Genomic DNA, 18,345 nt, shown 5'->3' on the forward strand with positions numbered 1-18,345 from the left:
GTGAACTCTTCTTCAAATAGACTTTACGTTTCCTTCAGTCAGAAGATGGTCAGGGGACTCTAGTAGTCACAATAGTAATCGCTCAAAATCCAGAATATGCCCTGATCACATGTTTGCCTGCCTTAGGGAATCTTACCAATTCTTTTGCTTAAAAGGCATGTTCTCTACATTGCTTTTCTTTACTTATCTGACCTGGAAGTGATCCCTCCTCCACTAAATTCTTCTAAGCCATTTGGTTCTGTCATCCACTGGTTTCCATTGTTGATGGGTGATACTCAACCCGCCAAGATCTCCTCCACTAGCTGGAAACTGCCTGGCTAAAGGCAGAGACTGTGTCATATAACTCGTCTTATTGGAACTCATCTCATAGCACTAATATACTACTTTGCTACAATTTCTAGAGTCCTTCTAGAGTTCAGTTTGATAGAGTTCAATTTGACAAATTTGTTCCTTATATTCCAAATATACCTCAACCAGCTTAACTTATCAAAAGATCGCCAGTTTTAGAACGATATTTCTAGTGATAATTTGAAAGTGATTAATCAAATAGATGGAGGAAATGTCATCAAGAATTGTTTTTCTTCTGAATCTTATTTGGCAAGACACCTCTTTGACTTATTTTATTTTATTTTATTTTATTTTATTTTAAACTTTATTTAATGTTTTATTTATTTTTGAGACAGAGAGAGACAGAGTATGAGCAGGGCAGGGGCAGAGAAAGAGGGAGACACAGAATCCAAAGCCAGCTCAAGGCTCTGAGCTGTTAGCACAGAGCCTGACAAGGGGCTCAAACCCCCAAACCATGAGACCATGACCTAAGCTGAAGCCGGACGCTTAACCGACTGAGCCACCCAGGCGCCCCTCTTCGACTTTTAAAATATGTACAAATCTTTTTTTTAAAAGACACTATAAATTTTATTTAACCTGGGGGTATCTGGGTGGTTCAGTCAGGTAACCGTCCAACTTCAGCTCAGGTCATGATCTCGTGGTTCATGGGTTCAAGCCCCAAGTGGGGCTCTGGGCTGACAGCTCAGAGCCTGGAGCCTGTTTCAGATCCTGTGTCTCCCTCTCTCTCTGCCCCTCCCTTGCTAACACTTTGTCTCTCTCTCAAAAATAAAATAAACATTAAATTTGTTTAAATTTTTTAAAAGTTAATCTATGTTCATTGTACAAAACAATTCATAAAAATAAAATAAAAAATAAGAAGAAAGCATCTTAATCCCATTACCCAGGGAGAGTGATACAGAAATCATCCTTTTACCTGAGATTATAACTGAGTTAGAGATATTTACAAAGGAAACAGGATAGCAGAAGCAGTATTGCTTTGTTTTCAGCTCTCTACTTTCTATTTTCAACTAATTGTGCTTGCATCAGTGCCTACTAATGAAACACATTTTTGTAAATCCCCAAATCAATAAGATTCAGGGCATAAAAGCATGATATTTTAAAGTACCAATCTCTAGAGTCTCTGAATCTGAAAGAGATGTACAGAGAATATTAAAGTGGAGTCATACGAAATTTCTTTTCCTGAATAATACTGAATCAGCAGAGCACAGACATTTAGATTTTAGTAGATATTCCCATTTGTGTGACTGCAAATGTTTATGTTAATGTCACCTTTCAATGGAAGGTGGTCTGACTTATGCATATTGAAGGCAGATTGGACCTTTTTCTCCCTGTGGTGCAGGAAGCCTTATATTTGTCTGACCATTACATCCCTGTAAGAAGAGAGAAATGGCACAGAATGAAGGAGAGATTCAAACACTAAAGTAGAAAAGAGTTTATAATTGGAAGTGGGAAGGAAAGGTAAATATAGCAATGAGTATGGTGCTATTCAATGTCCCTCAAGTGAAAATTTGACTATCCATCAAGGCTTTTGTTTTCCTTTTTTTAATGAAGGTTTTTATTGAACCATATTCTTTTTAAAAATCAAAAAAAGAGATGAGGAAGGTACAATCACTGGTGTCAACACCATACTTCAAGCACAGCTGAGGGTACTCACTCTAGGACTCTCCTTTCCTCTGCTCCCCCTGCCTCACCTGGGTCTCCTCCTCCCCTCTTCCCACCTTCCTTCTTTGTATATGCCTAAGCTATTTTGGGAAACGTGTTTATGGTTTCCCAGGAAACAAAAGGATTTTAAAACCCCCTAGATTATAGAAGTTATTTCCTGTGGCAGTGAGAGCATATGTTTTCTTTTAATCAAGCATAACAAAATCCCTAGAGATGATGCTTTATAGGAAAAGGCTAGCCACAGTAGAGATATAAAAGGAACAGTTCAGAGTTGTGAGTCTAAAATGTATGCTAGCGTTGCCACACTTGGTGTTCACGTGTAGAACATGAGAACAAAGTAAAATTTTGAAAGTGGGTTTCATTCTTGTATTTTTTAACAAAAATATCAATAAATAAATCTTACCATGATTCTAATTGAATGAGTCACATTTCACCTTTTAAGGAGTGATGCAATCATTGCTTTTTCTACTTTAGAATAACCGAAATTACCGATCTCACTTGGAAAAATAAGCAGTTAATTTGCATGAGGTGAGGTAGGTTCCACCTCTGGCCCTGCCACGTAAATTAAAGTGGTCTGAATAAGGACCCTGTCTCTAGACTTCTTTCACCTATTGTAGAGTGAGGGCACCTGCCATAAGGGGGCTGGGCTGAATCCTCTGGGAGGATTCTGAGCACAGCCCTGCCAGGGCGCTAGAGGTAAGGTAGACTCTGGACTCTATTCTCTTTTGTAACTGTGAAGTCAGCCTAAACTTATTTGCTTCATTGTTTATCTTTATCTCAGCTGATGACCTTGCCTCCTACTTCAAAGAGATAATTGAGCATTCAACTGCTGAATTATGAAATCACAATTCCCATATCTTTCAGCTTGCCATATTCTGCATCTATTCTAAACTTCTATCCAGCCACACAAAGAGACTTCTTACTCTTCTGGTTCAAAAGCTACCTTTCGACTATTGCTCTTAAAATTCTTCCTTTTCATCTTATCGGTGATCGTCCCTCCTCTTCTGGACCCCCTCTTGTCTCTTCCTAAAGCATTTCCTGAGCTCTTGGCATCTTTCTTCCAGGCTGTAAACAAGCTTAAGTCTCCTGCTATTTCAAAAACACAACTAAAACAAATCAACAATCGCCTATCTCAACTGTGTCCACTGTTACTTCTCCTTCTAGTAGCCTCTTGGAAAAAAAAAAAAAGAATCTGTATTTATCTTTTTATTTAGCTCATTGTTCAATGTAATGCTATCATATTTGTACACGTGTACCAAAAATGCACTTGAAAAGGCTACTAATAATCTTCTATATTTCCTTTTGCTTTTATGGCATTTGATATTGATTATTCTTTCATTTCTGAAACTTTTCTGTTAGGTTCTGTGACATACTCTGTGCTAATTCTCCTTTTTCTCTTACTATACCTGCCTTTTTACTCCCCCAGTACTTCTCCTTCTGCCCATCCCTTAGAAGACTATGTTCTTAAAATAGTGCTTTTCAAACCTAAATGTGCTTATGAATCATCTGGAGGACATGATCAAATGCAGATTTGGATTCAGTAAGTCTGTGGTGGAATTCAGACCCCGCAGGTCTAATAGCCTCTCAGATGACAGTTATTGTGCTGGCTGAAGGGCCACATTTTCAGTTGCAGTGCCCTAGGCAGGGAAGGACTTTTCCACATCTGCAAGCCCCAGTGATTATAGGTGTGCTATATCCACAGCTCAGCCTGCAGCATGTGAGACAAGATCTGGGGCAGCTAGAGCCAGGCTTGACGACTCTGTGAGTCACCAGGCTCTTTGCCTACCCCAATGGGATGAAATATCCATGTGTACTCAAGTATAAAAAGCCCTGCCCCAGAATTCTAGTCCTCCAATCTGATCTATTCCCAGGTCTCATACTCCCTCCTCTATGCTGAAGTGTTTCATTAACTGAATATCTTACAGGCATGACATTCGCTATCCAGATCTGGAACTTAAATTAGGATACTTTTCTACATGGCTGCTCCCCTTTTCTTCTGTTTTGTTTGTGTCATGGCAGTATTGTTCACCCAGTTACTAAAAGTATGATTGCGAGAATTATTCTAGACTCTTCTGTTTTCCTTATGCCCAACTAGTGGACGAGTCTTTTTTTTTTTTTCCTTTTCTTTTTGTCATTTCTTCCATCTGCTCCTTTCTCTCCATTTTTAGGATGTTCTATTGCTTGACCCTGAACTACTTTCCTTGATGTCAGTTTTGCCTCGCCCACCATCAACATAGTTTCTTTTCAGTTCTCCACATTACTTCTTTAGTGATTATTTCTGAACCACAGTCTGATCATGCTCCTCTCCTACTTAATTGGTTCCCTTTTGCTTCGGATAAAGACTGAGTTCCATCAGGCAGAATGCAAAATGTGATCTGGAACTTCTGGATCTCCCCCAGATGGCACTTCAGAGAAGTTAAATGTGTCATTTCTATTTACAACGTGGTGGCCAGAAGCTGGTCATAAGGACACACAAAGCTGCTAGGGAGACTGGGTAATCTTTAACTTCTTGGGAGTGCCTTCAAATAGAAGCCCCTGTCTCTTTTCTGATAGCTGGAAAATACCTACGATCACTGGAATCAGAGCACCTATCTTGGATCTCAAGGAAGAAACCACATTAGGAGTGGCAAAACAACAAGGTAGAAGGAAGGATTGGTAAACACCCATTCCAGACTTTGGCCTGCTCATATCCATAGTTGTTGTTTTTGTTTTTATTTTTATTTTTCTAGTTTTGGGAAGAAAAATAGAATCTTTCTTAAGCCAATATTATTTATTGTGTGCTTTCTGTCACTCAAAATGAGACTAATCTGAACTAACAACAGCAATAAAGAACTCTGCTCATCCCTTGTTTATCTTGCTACCATTCAACATCTATCACATCTACCACTACAATGGATGTTAGGGGGGTGGGGAAATGATTTGGAAGAAGCCAACTGATATTAAATAAAGTGACGAATTATAGCTGTAATGCTAGGTACATACTTTCTGTTAAAGAGAAATTATCACATGTCTGACTATCTTAGTCAAAACAGTTGTACTCTGTAGATGGATAAAGCGCTACACATTATATTTATAAAGTAGTATATTAAATACAATCACTCAGTCTATAGAAAGGTCACTCAACCCTTCAAAGACAGGACTGAGACCATTCCCTGTGTCTACTTTCTCCAAATTTCTTCTTGTTTTCATGTGTACACACAAATGCATGAACAGAGAAGATAGAATTCAAGAAAAGTTAATTTAGAACACACCTAAAATAAACTAGCTATTTCCTATAAAGGTATACGTCTCATCTTCTTTTTACTACTTTTTTTTAGTTTGAATTTTTATTTGCTCTAGGAATTTGAATTGTTTTTTGCATTTCAATTAAACTTTCCAATGCAATCTCTGCTTTAAGTTAATATGGATGATAATGGTACATATACACACAGGGAATGTTATATACACTTTGGCATTTTTAAGTGGAGCAAAATTATAAGTTCACATGTTAATACTTAGAATGAAATATTTAGGTTACACATAAAACCTAATTTTCTACTATAATCTCAGGAGGTACCAATCGAGGTCTGCAGCAGAGTCAGTGTCTTTGATGGTTCTCATCCTATTTAAGATTCACAAGAAGAAAGAGATACCCCAAATTTCACGGATTTAAAGGGAAAAAAAGGATTTCACAATCTTTTAAAGTGGTTTAAGGTTGTTACAAAGAAACAACATAAGACAGATAGGAGATATCTAATAATTTCACCCATATGATCCCCTGCTACCTCTATTCTTTCCAATAAATAAAACAAGATGCTAGTTAAGGACACAGAGGTTCATTTATTCTTACCATGCAGTGGGATATACTATACAAAGTTCGGCCAGTACTTTAATAAGGGTTAAGTCTCTTCCTAAAAAGGAATAATTTAAGAACGGATAGAAAATATTATGTAGTGCATATTAGGGTGTTTTGTAATTTTTTGGTAGAAATAAATGTGTAAGAGATTGTTTTTTTAAGTTTTGAAGGTTAAGATTTCATTACACACGGCATTCTTTCATTTGTTAGGAATGTAACCATTTGTTTATAAAACTATGAGGTCAAAAATCTCTTCTTTTCTTGGATTTTTGTTTTATTTAGTCTGCTAATTAATTAAGTTTCGGCCCTTAGACTTCTGATATACAGAATAAACACATTTAAATAATACAAATTAATAAAAATATGTGTGTATTGACATCAACAGAACAAACGGATATAACACAGCTTATTCAAATATTTTATTCCTCATGATCAAATGATGACAATGAAACATTTTGTTTAGAAGTAGAAAAAAAATTATTTGAATAAACATTTGCTGATGTTTTCCTAACACCCAAGGATAGTCATACAGATTTTTCCTGTGAAGTTAGTCCTAAAACAACTTAAGCATGGATTTATTAGGAACAGAAACTTGGGGGGCTCCTGGGTGGCTCAGTTGGTTAAGTATCTGACTGTAGCCTGGGTCACAATCTCATGATTTGTGAGTTCAAGCCCTGCATCAGGCTCTCAGCATGGAGCCTACTTCAGATCCTCCATCCCCACTGTCCCCATCTCCCCCTCTCTCTGCCCCTCCTCTGCTTGCACTTTCTCTCTCTCAAAAATAAGTAAATAAATAAATAAATAAACTGAAAAAAAAAAAAAAGGAAAGGAAAGGGAAGGGAAGGGAAGGGAAGGGAAGGGAAGGGAAGGAAAGGAAAGGAAAGGAAAGGAAAGGAAAGGAAAGGAAAGGAAAACTTGGGGGTCCCAAGGTAGAACTGCTAATAGGAAGTTTGCAATACCCTCCATTTCTCATGGAAAGAGGCCTGTTGCCTCTGCTAACGATGCTTTTTCCTGCCTGAAGTGATCCCCTTTTTCTGCCTGCTTAACTTCTGTCAACTGCTTAAGGTCTATTTAAATTCCTTTCTTTTTTATAAAGAATTTCTCCTTTCCATTAAAAAAAAAGATTTTTTTTTCCTTAATATTTATAATTGCTACTATTTGGGTAGTTGTTCATGACTACATTTTTTATAATTGCCAGAAAAAAAGAAATTATTGTTCAAACCACCCTTCATAGAGTCCCGTGGGCCTAAAACATTAGAAGTATATGAATAAACAGATTAAAATTCAAAAATAAATAGTCTGTGATATCAATGGTCTCAGTTTATCTAGGGAATTGGAATATTGTCAGTGATTCTGATCCCAGAATTGTGATAGCACAATAATAGCAATTTAGGGGTACCTGGGTGGCTCAGTCAGGTAAGCATCTGACTCTTGGTTTCCGCTCAGGCCATGATCTCATGGTTCATGAAATTGAGCTCCACATCAGGCTGTACTGACAGCACAGAGCTTGCTTGAGATTCTCTGTCTACCCCCCTCTCTCTCTGCCTCACCCCTGCTCAAGCTCTCTCTCTCAAAATAAATAAACTTAAAAAAAATAGAAATTTAAATATGATGTCTTGAGAATATGCATTATTTATTTGATTACTATTTAGGATGTTCATTTAGTTATGTCTTCCCTTTCCAGTGCAAAGATCTTATAAAAAGTATATAATTAAAAGCTATATATTGATTTAAAGACATAGTATATATATTTTATATATGCATACATATGAACATTTTATATATACATTTAATAATTATTTTAATAACTATTATCATATGAACTATTACTATATATGATATATATAATATATATTATTATAGACAGCCATTATTATATGAAATGCTATTTGCATTTTTCCAACGTTTAGAAAAGAAGAAGCTGTCACAATATGAAAGCTCAGTACTGCTTCATTTAGTACAGGTGGGGATATATCCCAAATAGGAACAAGTGAGGGATCAGTGAGTAGTGAGAAAAATGAAAACATGTAGATGACTTTTTTCTAAAAAAATTTTTTCTGTAAGATAGAAATAAGAGACAAGTGGGTAAATATATTACCACAGAAAAAATAAAATTAGGAATAAAGAAAAACCAAAGTGCCAAATTGCTTACCAAGTTTCCTCCTGAGTGCTAAAGGCAGAGAAATCAACATGGTATTTTTATTTATGCCAAGAAAGAGTTATTTATTTGAAACTGTCAATCTGCTTTTAGAAATAAAAACGACGCTTCATTCTGGAAATGAATGGGCATTTTTTCAGTGTGCTAGACACTCTTTCAAGCCCTGGAGATAGAACTGGACATACATTCCTGTCCTGCACTGAAGGACTTCATAGTTCAAGCTAGAGGTAAGATTCAGGCAATTACTACCCCCTGGGATGCGTGCAATAAAGGCACTTGGTGCTTGGGAGCACAGAAGAGGTATCTTCACCTAGACTTGAGAAAGATCAGAGAAGGGTTCTTAAAGAAGGTAAAGTGAGTTGAGTAGAAATTAGCCAGACAGATAGAACTCACATTTCCCTCCCAGTCATTTGATGGAGTGGTCATTTTATTGAGGTTCAAATCACTCATCTTCTCCCAGGTCCTCACCATAAACTATTGTATGGACAGTCTGAACCCAAAGCAACAAAAACAATACCAACAACAATAATCACAGGACAAACTGTTTTCTGATGATTTGGTCACACTTAGTGACCATTAATAACAACTTTCTTTTCTATTTGTAGCGTTTTACTCGTCACTACAATTTTCTGAAAATTAGTTTTTGTTTTTATTTTTTAAAAGTTTATTTGGGGCGCTTGGGTGGCTCAGTTGGTTGAGCATCCGACTTCAGCTCAGGTCATGATCTCACAGTTTGTGAGTTTGAGCCCCAGGTCGGGCTCTGTGTGGACAACTCAGAGCCTGGAGCCTGCTTCGGATTCTGTGTCTCCCTCTCTCTCTCTGCCCCTCCCCCACTCGCGCTCTGTCTCTCTCTCTCTGCCTCTCAAAAATAAAGAAAACTAATAAAAAAATTTTTTTAAAAAGTTTATTTATTTTTGAGAGAGAGAGAGACAAAGCATGGGGGAGGGACAGACAGAGGGGGAGACAGAGAGTCCCAAGCAGGCTCTGCACTGTTAGCATAGAGCCCAACATAGGGCTAGAACTCACAGACCATGAGATCATGGCTTGAGCCAAAACCAAGGGTCAGATGCTTAACTGACTGAGCCACCAGGCTCAGTTTTTATTTTTAATAGTAACATATTCTCAGATTTTTATACATATCCTTAACCCTTGTATTGGAGAATATCCAGAGCTAATATAGGTACTATTGATATCCTGTTTTATAACAATTAGAAATTTAACTTTAAAAAGAAATGTGTACTCTTTCATTTATCTAACATCAATAACAAAAGAAAGTCAACAGAGTCTACATAATAGAAAAATAAATAAACTTTAAATGATAATAACTCTAACATTCTTTTCAAAAGATATTTGTATATGGGGGGTGCCTGGATGGCTCAGTCAGTTGACCCTCAGACTCTTGATTTTAGCTCAGGTCATGATCCCAGAGTCATGGGAACAATGAGGCTCTGTGCTGAGCCTGGACCCCTCTTAAGATTCTCAGTCTCTCTCTTGCCCTTCTCCCTTGCTCATGCTCTCTCTCTCTTTAAACTAAACTAAAAAAATATTCAGGGGCGCCTGGGTGGCTCAGTCGGTTAAGCGTCCGACTTCGGCTCAGGTCATGATCTCGCGGTCTGTGAGTTTGAGCCCCAGGTCGGGCTCTGTGCTGACAGCTCAGAGCCTGGAGCCTGTTTCTGATTCTGTGTCTCCCTCTCTCTCTGCCCCTCCTCTGTTCACGCTCTGTCTCTCTCTGTCTCAAAAATAAATAAACATTAAAAATAAATAAATAAATAAATAATATTCATATGAAATTATGAAATTCATATAATAATGGTGTTAGTAGGGGCAGTGATGATTTAAAATTTATTGATAAAATCCTAGTGGTTTGCGGGAACCATATGTATTTATGGAAAAAGATGTTGCTAAAGTTCTAATGCTTTTAGGATTAACTTATCTCACAGGATGTCAATGGAGAAATGATGTCAACCATTTGTTCATTTTACAAAGTTACAAAGCCCTAATAATAAGATCCAAACAAGGAAATACTTTCTCTATTGCTTTAGTTGTAGGACATGACTCAAAATGATAAAACTATACAACTCTAGTCTAAGCAGCATCATGGAAAAATAGCAACCAATACACCATGCCTTCTCGGTAGGGTTGGAAGTTTTATACTGGGGGTCAAAAATCATATTCTTTTATGTATAAAGCCGTGTGTGTGTGTGTGTGTGTGTGTGTGTGTGTGTGTATGTATGTGTGTGTATATATATATATATGTTATATATATGTGTGTGTATATAAAACATATACCACAAATTATATATACTATACATGAACAAATATATAGTATGCTGTGGTATTACAATTTCATGAAGACAATTAGAAAAAAAAATCTAAAAGTCTAAAAATATCTTTAAAAGGTTCCTTAGGAGGCAATAATGTGAAAAGAAAAGTTGAGAAATAATGAATTATACAACACAAATTTTAGATTCTCATGGTGATAATGAGAAGCAAATCCATTACTTTTCCACTAGATGCTGCCAGAGTAAGTAATATCTGAGATTTGTTTGATCTTCTACCTTTTATGAGATCTTGAACTCAGACTCCCTTTTCACTCTAAGTAATAATACAGATTTAAATAGAATTCAAATCTAAAGTCATAGGCAGGTAGACAGATGTGACAGGCAGATGTTATCTCAGTGCTTACCTATTGTTTATTGAGCATCTATTTCACGCATGACATTGAATTAAATATAATGGAGTAAAATAAACATCAGAAGCAATCCTATCATCATGGGACTTACAATTAAGAGGGAGACAGAAGACTTTCATGAAAATATGAAACACATTTGAAAGGGATGTTATATGTTCTTCCCTCCACAATGGTATATTGTTAAAAATTGAAGTTCTGTTTCCTCAGTACTTCACATACTGTGTGGAATGGATTCATTGTTCTGTAAATTTATATGAAGTCATAGAGAAAGTCAGGCAGAATGCTGTAGCCCCTCTGAAACTGGAGAATCCAACCTCCATTCATGGAGTAACTGCGTAGAAAAGGTTATCATTTCAAACCATGCCTCACATAAAAGCTCACTTTCCATGAGCAATAGGGTCATTTTAAGTGAAGAAAAGGCATAAAACTCAAGCCAAAAATACAGAGACAAATATTTTGGGAGGCACATATGGGGGGAAAAAGTTCACTTTGGCCAGGAGAAAGTGGAATGGCATTTTAGTTTTTATTGATTAAAATTATTTGATAAATAGTTTCCTTCTAAGGTAAAGACATTCTTATTGCTGGAAATCTTCAAGTTTATATGATGACCACCTGTTAGAGATTATTTCTGAGAGATTCTCAAATTTAGGTAAGATATTGGATGGACCAGTTACCTCTAATGTAAGCCCAATCATCCTACAGTGGTGATGGTTGTATAACAGTATCAGAAATATCTGTGTTCAGCTATAATTTCTAACTGGTTATGGCAAATGTTTGATGCACTCATAGAGAATTCTTCATCATTTGCATTGAATGTTATTCCATTCAATATCTATTTTTAGAGGATGCTAATAACCTTTAGATTTTATGTTATTCTTAACTTATACCACTGAAATTACTACTTTTGTGTATTAAATTGTCCTAGAGGTACTGGTAATACTTTTTCCTAAAAGTATCCCCAGTATGGAGATTATAAAAGAATTTCGGAAATGTACTATGACGAAGCTGCTTTTTTTAATATGCATTCTTTCTTTTTCTGACATCTGAGGATTGCAAACTTAAGTTTCCTTAAAATGCTTTAAAATGTGGTTGCTTGCAGTTGATAGAATAGCTTTGTCTTCTGTAGCTGAATAGCTCATTTTATTCACACACTTTCTGTTTGTTGCCAGACAGTTGGTCTGGTCTTGGAATTCTTGCCTTCATTCCAGAATAAGTTCTCTGAAGATGATTCAAATGTCTCTATTCCTGACCCACTCACCTAAGCAAAACAAAGCTACAGCTACACCATTCTCCTAGTGGGGAAAGACAAATAACCCACATTTCCACATAAATATCTACCTACACATGAATTTATTTTCAATAAATATTGTCAATCCAGTATGAAGATAATCATACCGAGAAGGATACGAGAATGTCTGCTGGGAAAATCAAGGAGGATCCACTATATATACTTCATAAAGTAAGGAAAAGTAAAAGATGTACTTTCCTCAAAATAGTTCCCTAAAAGTCTCCTGAGAAAACTAAGTGATAAAAGGTACGGTTTATGATTGTAAGATTATAAGACTAGTTGAAATTACAGCATTGGAAAGTTCTATAGAAAAGTTTTAGAAAGATATATACTGTTGATATGAGCAGGCCTTTAAGATCGACTATATAACACTATGATAAATTTGTGACTCTGTCACTTGGTTATAATCAGTCTTACCTCCAGTTTAACTCAGGGCTCTCTGTGTACTTCTCTGTGCCCAACTTTACAATGTTCTACCCTTACTGCATATAAATATTTTCTCTATTCTCTCTTCTTTGCATACAATATGATCGCCTTCATAACATTTTGACTGTTAATTCTACAATTCAAGCATCATCTCTGCAGTCCAAGCTGATGGCAGGATACCAAATCGGCTGCTAGCATTTCAAACTCAAATACTCCAAACCAAGTTCAGTGTCTTCTTTCTTTCTTTCAACAATCCCAATCCTCTACCTGATTTTCTTTCTTTCAGAAGAACATATTCTGGTGAAAAGTTCAAATATAGTTTTCAAATTCTAAAAGGAAGAGATTATTCTTTTCTTCTTGTAGTTTAGCCATTGTTTTTGGCTTATATAGTTATTACTGTTACTAATTATTATTAGCAATCTTACAGAGATACTTTGTGCCAAGAGACCATTCCTGTAATGACAACCATTCAATTACAAGTATTATTTACTTCTAAATTTTATCCACATTCTATTGAGAAAGGCAGCTGTTCCTTCTCTGTATTTCTGCAGGTTTGTTATTGTAGCCAGCTCAGTAGTTATTGCTAGCAGAATATGAATGTAAACCATAAATCGAAATTTCTTTACTGAATTTGACTATCACCACTCACTAAGCATACAATATGCCCATTACCATTTCCTTTATGTCTCACTTTTGCCCACAGACTAAGCATCTTAACAAGATCCAGCACAAGTACCAAGTCTTCTGGATAGCTTTCCTATGTCACATTTCCTAAAACATTGCCGTTTGTGTTTTTCTTTTGTTACTTGGCCCTTTGTATTTTCTCCCCTGCTGCCCTTTAAGTTCTGTGATGGGAAAGGTGGTAGTTTCTCAATCTTCCATAGCCAAACAGTACATAGCACAAAAAATTGTGCAAAGAATTTGGTAAAAGAATCTTGTTGAATTGCTTAAAATTACACATTAAATACATATTTGTTGATTGACTTGCCTCAGTACGTGAGTGTAGTTAAGGGAGGAAAAAATATATATAGCATAGGAAATATTTTACAAGCTGTTTTCTGAATCTGCAGGGTAAATTGCCTAAGGCATTGACCAGAGAACTGGGCCATTATCCTTCTATACTTGGGAAATGTGTGATTATTTATAGACACAAAGGTAAGAAGCATATATTATGTGTAGCACAATTTTAAAAAACTATATAGAATCCTATTGCTGTATGTATTTCCTGTATACAGGAAATCATTATGAAAGTTTATTCTTTCAAGTACATTTCTCTTTAATACTTTACATAAGAAAATAGAGCCAACATTAAAAAGGATTTTCCCTATTCTCCAAAACATACCAAGAGCAAAACCAAGAAATTCTATGCCAAAATGTTTTTCTTAGGCTTCAAAGTAAACCAAGATAGCATTTTATTTGTGATTATCATGAAGTCTGAAATTCACATATTTAGTTTTTGACAGAGTGTACCATAATTTATTCAAGTAGCAAGCCTGTAGTTGATATCAAATTATAAATATGAAAAATAAAATTGTATTTTATGAAAATAATCAATTTAAATGAAATATTTTTGGCAGTTCTCCTGTTTTTAGAATTTGTTCTGCAAGCTCTTCATAATCATCACTTATCTGCATTTCAAAGAAAGCTGAACACTGGTGTTCTGTTCCTTATTTTATTAATATGAGGACTAGAACCCAAAAGCCTAGAAGGATTGTTTCAGAAAACTACAATATCTGAGCGAAGTGTGAAACTTTAAAAAAAAAAAAAAAACTTTACTGCTAAGAAATTCAGATTTCTCACATCTGTTTATGCAATTTTCTCACTTGTATTTTTAAAAGAATTATCTTTTTTAAAAAATAAATAAAATAAAAAATAAAAGAATTATCTTTTTTAATAATTCTTCCTTAAAAATTACATTTTTTAGACCTGATATATTCTGATAATGAATACTTCTAATTGTATTGTAGAAGTAAATATTTTTATTTTGATGTTTTTGCCTTCATAAAACTTAACAAAAAGTAAAACTTATGCCAAGACAAATATATCATCTGTGGGCCTGCAATAATAGTCTAAGAAAATGCTATAAATATTTATAATATGTCCCTAACAAATTTTGTACTAGTAATAACAACAGAAACTGTCATACATTATTGATAGAAGTATCAATAGGCACAACTACTTTGGAAAGTTTACAATATCTAATGAAGTGAAACATATTCATGCCCACTCTATGATCCAGCAATTCTTATCTTAGAGAAAGTCTTAGACCCAACCCATTCTGCCCCCAAAATGCATGTATTCATGTGCATGCATTCACATGTATTCACAAAATATTTGTTCAAGAATATTAATAGCAGCACTAGCCAAAATGTAAAAAATACCCAAATATCCTTCAGAGAACACTGGATAAATTGTGATGTCTTCATGTAATGGAATACTATATAGCAATGAGAATAAATTATTGTTACAGGTACTAATATGGACAAAACACATAAACATAATGCTTCTAAAAAACAAAGCTCACTCAAATAAGTATTTATATAAAGTTCAAAAGCAAAAAAAAAAAAAAAAAAAGAAAGCATATTCATTGTTGTATAAGTCAGGGTAGTGATCATCTTCGGGCAAAGTGGTGCCTGGAAAAGGTATGGTGGTAGGAGGGTGACTGTTTTTGTGAGGTTTTGGCAATTCTCCTTTTTTTTCCCCACTTAGTACTTATCTTTACATGCCTGGCTTATTTCACTAAGGATAATGTCCTCAAAATCCATCCATGTTATTACAGAATTTCCTTCTTTTTTTAAGGCTGCATAGTATTCCCTCGTATTTATATATCACTTTTTTTTGTCCATTCACCTGTCAGTGGACATTTAGGTGTTTCCACACCTTAGCTATTATAAATAGTGCTGCAATAAACATGGAATTACTAATACCTCTTCAATATCCTGACTTTAATTCCTTCAGATAAATAACCAGAACTGGGACTACCAGATCATATGTTAGTTCATTTTTAGTTTTTTGAGGGCAATTCTACTTCTTGATCCATGGTCTCTTCACATGAGTGTGTTATCTTTGTGAAACTTCACATGGAAGCTTATTATTTGTGTATGTATCTGTGTGTATATTACATCTCAATAAGATTTTTTAAAATCTTTAAAGCTTATGAAAAGAAGCTTATACTAGTAAATTATTTAATTATAAAAATATATGTTTCCAGTTGCAATTCTTGCCTCCAAATTGCCCTAAAAAGTATTTTTAAGTTAGATACATTTATAAATTAATACTAAATACTTTTTGTTTTCATTTTTTCTTTTATATTTCCTTTTCATTCAATACGAGCAGACTTAGTGATAAAGAATAGTTTTCCTAAAGATATTTATTTTACAAAATATTTCCAGTAGAAGGAGCTTTGCTTTTTTTTTTTTTTTAACTATAGGAAATTTTCTTTTAAGGGGCATCACTGAAAATAAATATATTTACTTTTTTATTATTTTATTTTATTTTATTTTATTTTTATTTTTATTTTTGACAGAGAGCGAGACAGAGAGAGACAGAGCATGAGTGGAGAAGGGGCAGAGAGAGAGAGATTGGGTGACACAGATTCTGAAACAGGCTCCAGGCTCTGAGCTATCAGCACAGAGACCAACGTGGGGCTCAGACTCACTAGCCACGAGATCATGACCTGAGCGAAAGTCAGCACTTAACTGACTGAGTCACCCAGGCACCCCTAAATTTTTAATTTAAATGATTAAAAAATTTAAATGATTAAAGTTCTTCATAGAGCAATGAATTACTCTCATCTAAGACCAGTCTAAGAGAAAAATTTTATTCAATTTATAAAAGAAGAAAGGAAAAACTTGATAAAGAATATATGTATCGCACAAACTTCTATACTGGGTATGTATTTTTCAAGGGATTGCATTTTTGGATTATTCACAAAGAGCATTTTAAATTACAATTATTTAATATTAATGAAGGTACGTTTTTAAAATTATGATCATCAATTTGAAATAAAATTTGTGTTAATTTAAATAAAACTAGACAAAAATCAAAGGATGTACTGGTGAAGATGATATACTTAAGAATATATTATAACAAATATAGTGAATTACCAGTATACAAATTTGACCTTAATGACCAAAATGGTTTAGTTACTGACATTAAACTTCCTAACTAAGTGTCTACCACTAAGCTATTCTGATTTATTTGAAAAAAAAATGCATACCGTCATCTAAGATATTAAGAAATAATTAAAGTAAAATAACCCATTTCACTTAAAACATGAATTTTGTACCCCTGTCCATGAAATTTTTATAAATATAAAAATGTTACACTCTTTGTTTTAATCATGTCACAAATAGTAAAATTTGTGACAATTGTCGTTATAAAAATTTAGTCACATTAAAATATTTTTCACTGAAAATATCCTAGTTTACAGTGGTTCAACCCATACTTCAAAAAAATAATTTTGAAATTATAATAACCTTCACAATTAATTCCTCTTACTACAGTTATATCAAAATAACATAACTTCCTGTAAGGCAGTTTTTATGAGATACGCTATGTTTTTCTAAGGTGCCCAAAGGTGAAAAACTGACATAGCAACCCAGAAGACAATATTTACATACTTCAAATAGAAATTAATATACACACAACTTAGTTATTCCAATTATTTGATTTTAATTCTCTTGAAAAGCTTGAGAGCCATAAAAATGAAATCTTAAGGTATTTACACTAGTAAATTAAAATTTACATTGGTGGTTCAAAAGTCTGTATGAGAAGAATCTTGCTTATATATTGTTGTATTAAGAATAGGGGTTACTTTCTCTGTGCCCCTCCCCTGCTCATGCATGTTCTCTCTATTTCTCTCAAAATAAATAAGTAATCTCAAAAAAAAAATTTTTAAGGAGTTAAATTATCTGATCTTTTGACTAGTCTCTATTAAAAAATACATAAATAAATCCCACCAAATATGACTGGACATGATAAGAAAATTACATATTATAAAACAATTTTATTCTTTAGTAGGTTTATTGTAGTATCACTTTCTCTCAAAAGATTATTCTTGACATAAAACATATCTAATGATTTATTTATGACTTTGCTCTCACGTATTACCTGACCTAAGCCCTTTAGAATTGGTACTTACAAGGCCTTAAGTGTTATTTATTTATTTAACTTAACCTCTGGATGTATCAATAATGCTCAGAATTTCTCTGATAAGTAAATGCTTATGTTCTAGATTTTTTTGCCATTTAATTACTTCTAATTACTTCTAATTACTAAATGTTTTGTAACTTTCAAAAAAAAGAGTAACACTCAGAATTTGTATTTCACTTAGAAAAATGAAACTCCAAAAGCAATTTGAGAAAGAAGACCTAGGTTTTGGAAATAATTTTCCAAAGGTAATCTTAGCTGCAAATAATATGAGGCCAGTTACTTAAAAAGCACTATATAGTGAAAATAGAGCAAAGTTACATGTTTTTAGGGATCTTGATAGACTGCTAGACAGTTTTAGGTAGACAACAATACGATTTAAGGGATACTTTCAATGCAATTTCGAATTGCATTCTCGACTTCATCAATAACAAGTGGTTGAAATCTAGTGCACAGGCTTAAATGAATTCTTCAACTGTTAAATACAAGTGGACTCACCTGAGTAACAGTGCTGCTTCCCAGAAGTAAAATCCTGAAACGAATGTCCGAAAGTGTCTCACGTGGGCCATGATACGGAGAGATTTTCACGATCCTGAAATTAATCTTATCCAAGGCATGGGGGATGAGAAAGCCAGGAACGAAAAATGTGCAATCTAACTCTGCGTGGTGTTGCAGGAGACGAACGCCTGGAAAGCTTCAGCACCTTAGACAGCTCCCCGCAGTCGGCAAAGACCCTTTCTTTCAAACACTTGAAATTCCCTTTAGACCCCTTCTCTGGGCATTGA

The 18,345-nt window shown here is 34.6% G+C and overlaps 1 protein-coding gene across 2 annotated transcripts in view; it reads right to left on the reverse strand.

Moving 5' to 3' along the window:
- The window catches only part of GLRA3 (glycine receptor alpha 3), a 192,403-nt gene extending 174,259 nt beyond the window's left edge, over positions 1–18,144 (reverse strand). Inside the window, exon 1 of one of the 2 annotated variants that reach the window (XM_049631350.1) lies at positions 18,059–18,144. In XM_049631350.1, coding sequence (XP_049487307.1) covers positions 18,059–18,129 — 71 coding nt within the window. In that variant the 5' untranslated portion in view covers positions 18,130–18,144. The remainder of the gene's footprint in view (positions 1–18,058) is intronic. The other variant, XM_049631351.1, reaches the window with a different exon arrangement.
- Positions 18,145–18,345: the final 201 nt, after the last annotated feature.

This window comes from Panthera uncia, chromosome B1 (genome assembly GCF_023721935.1).
Source record: "Panthera uncia isolate 11264 chromosome B1, Puncia_PCG_1.0, whole genome shotgun sequence".
NCBI classification, from domain to species: domain Eukaryota; kingdom Metazoa; phylum Chordata; class Mammalia; order Carnivora; family Felidae; genus Panthera; species Panthera uncia.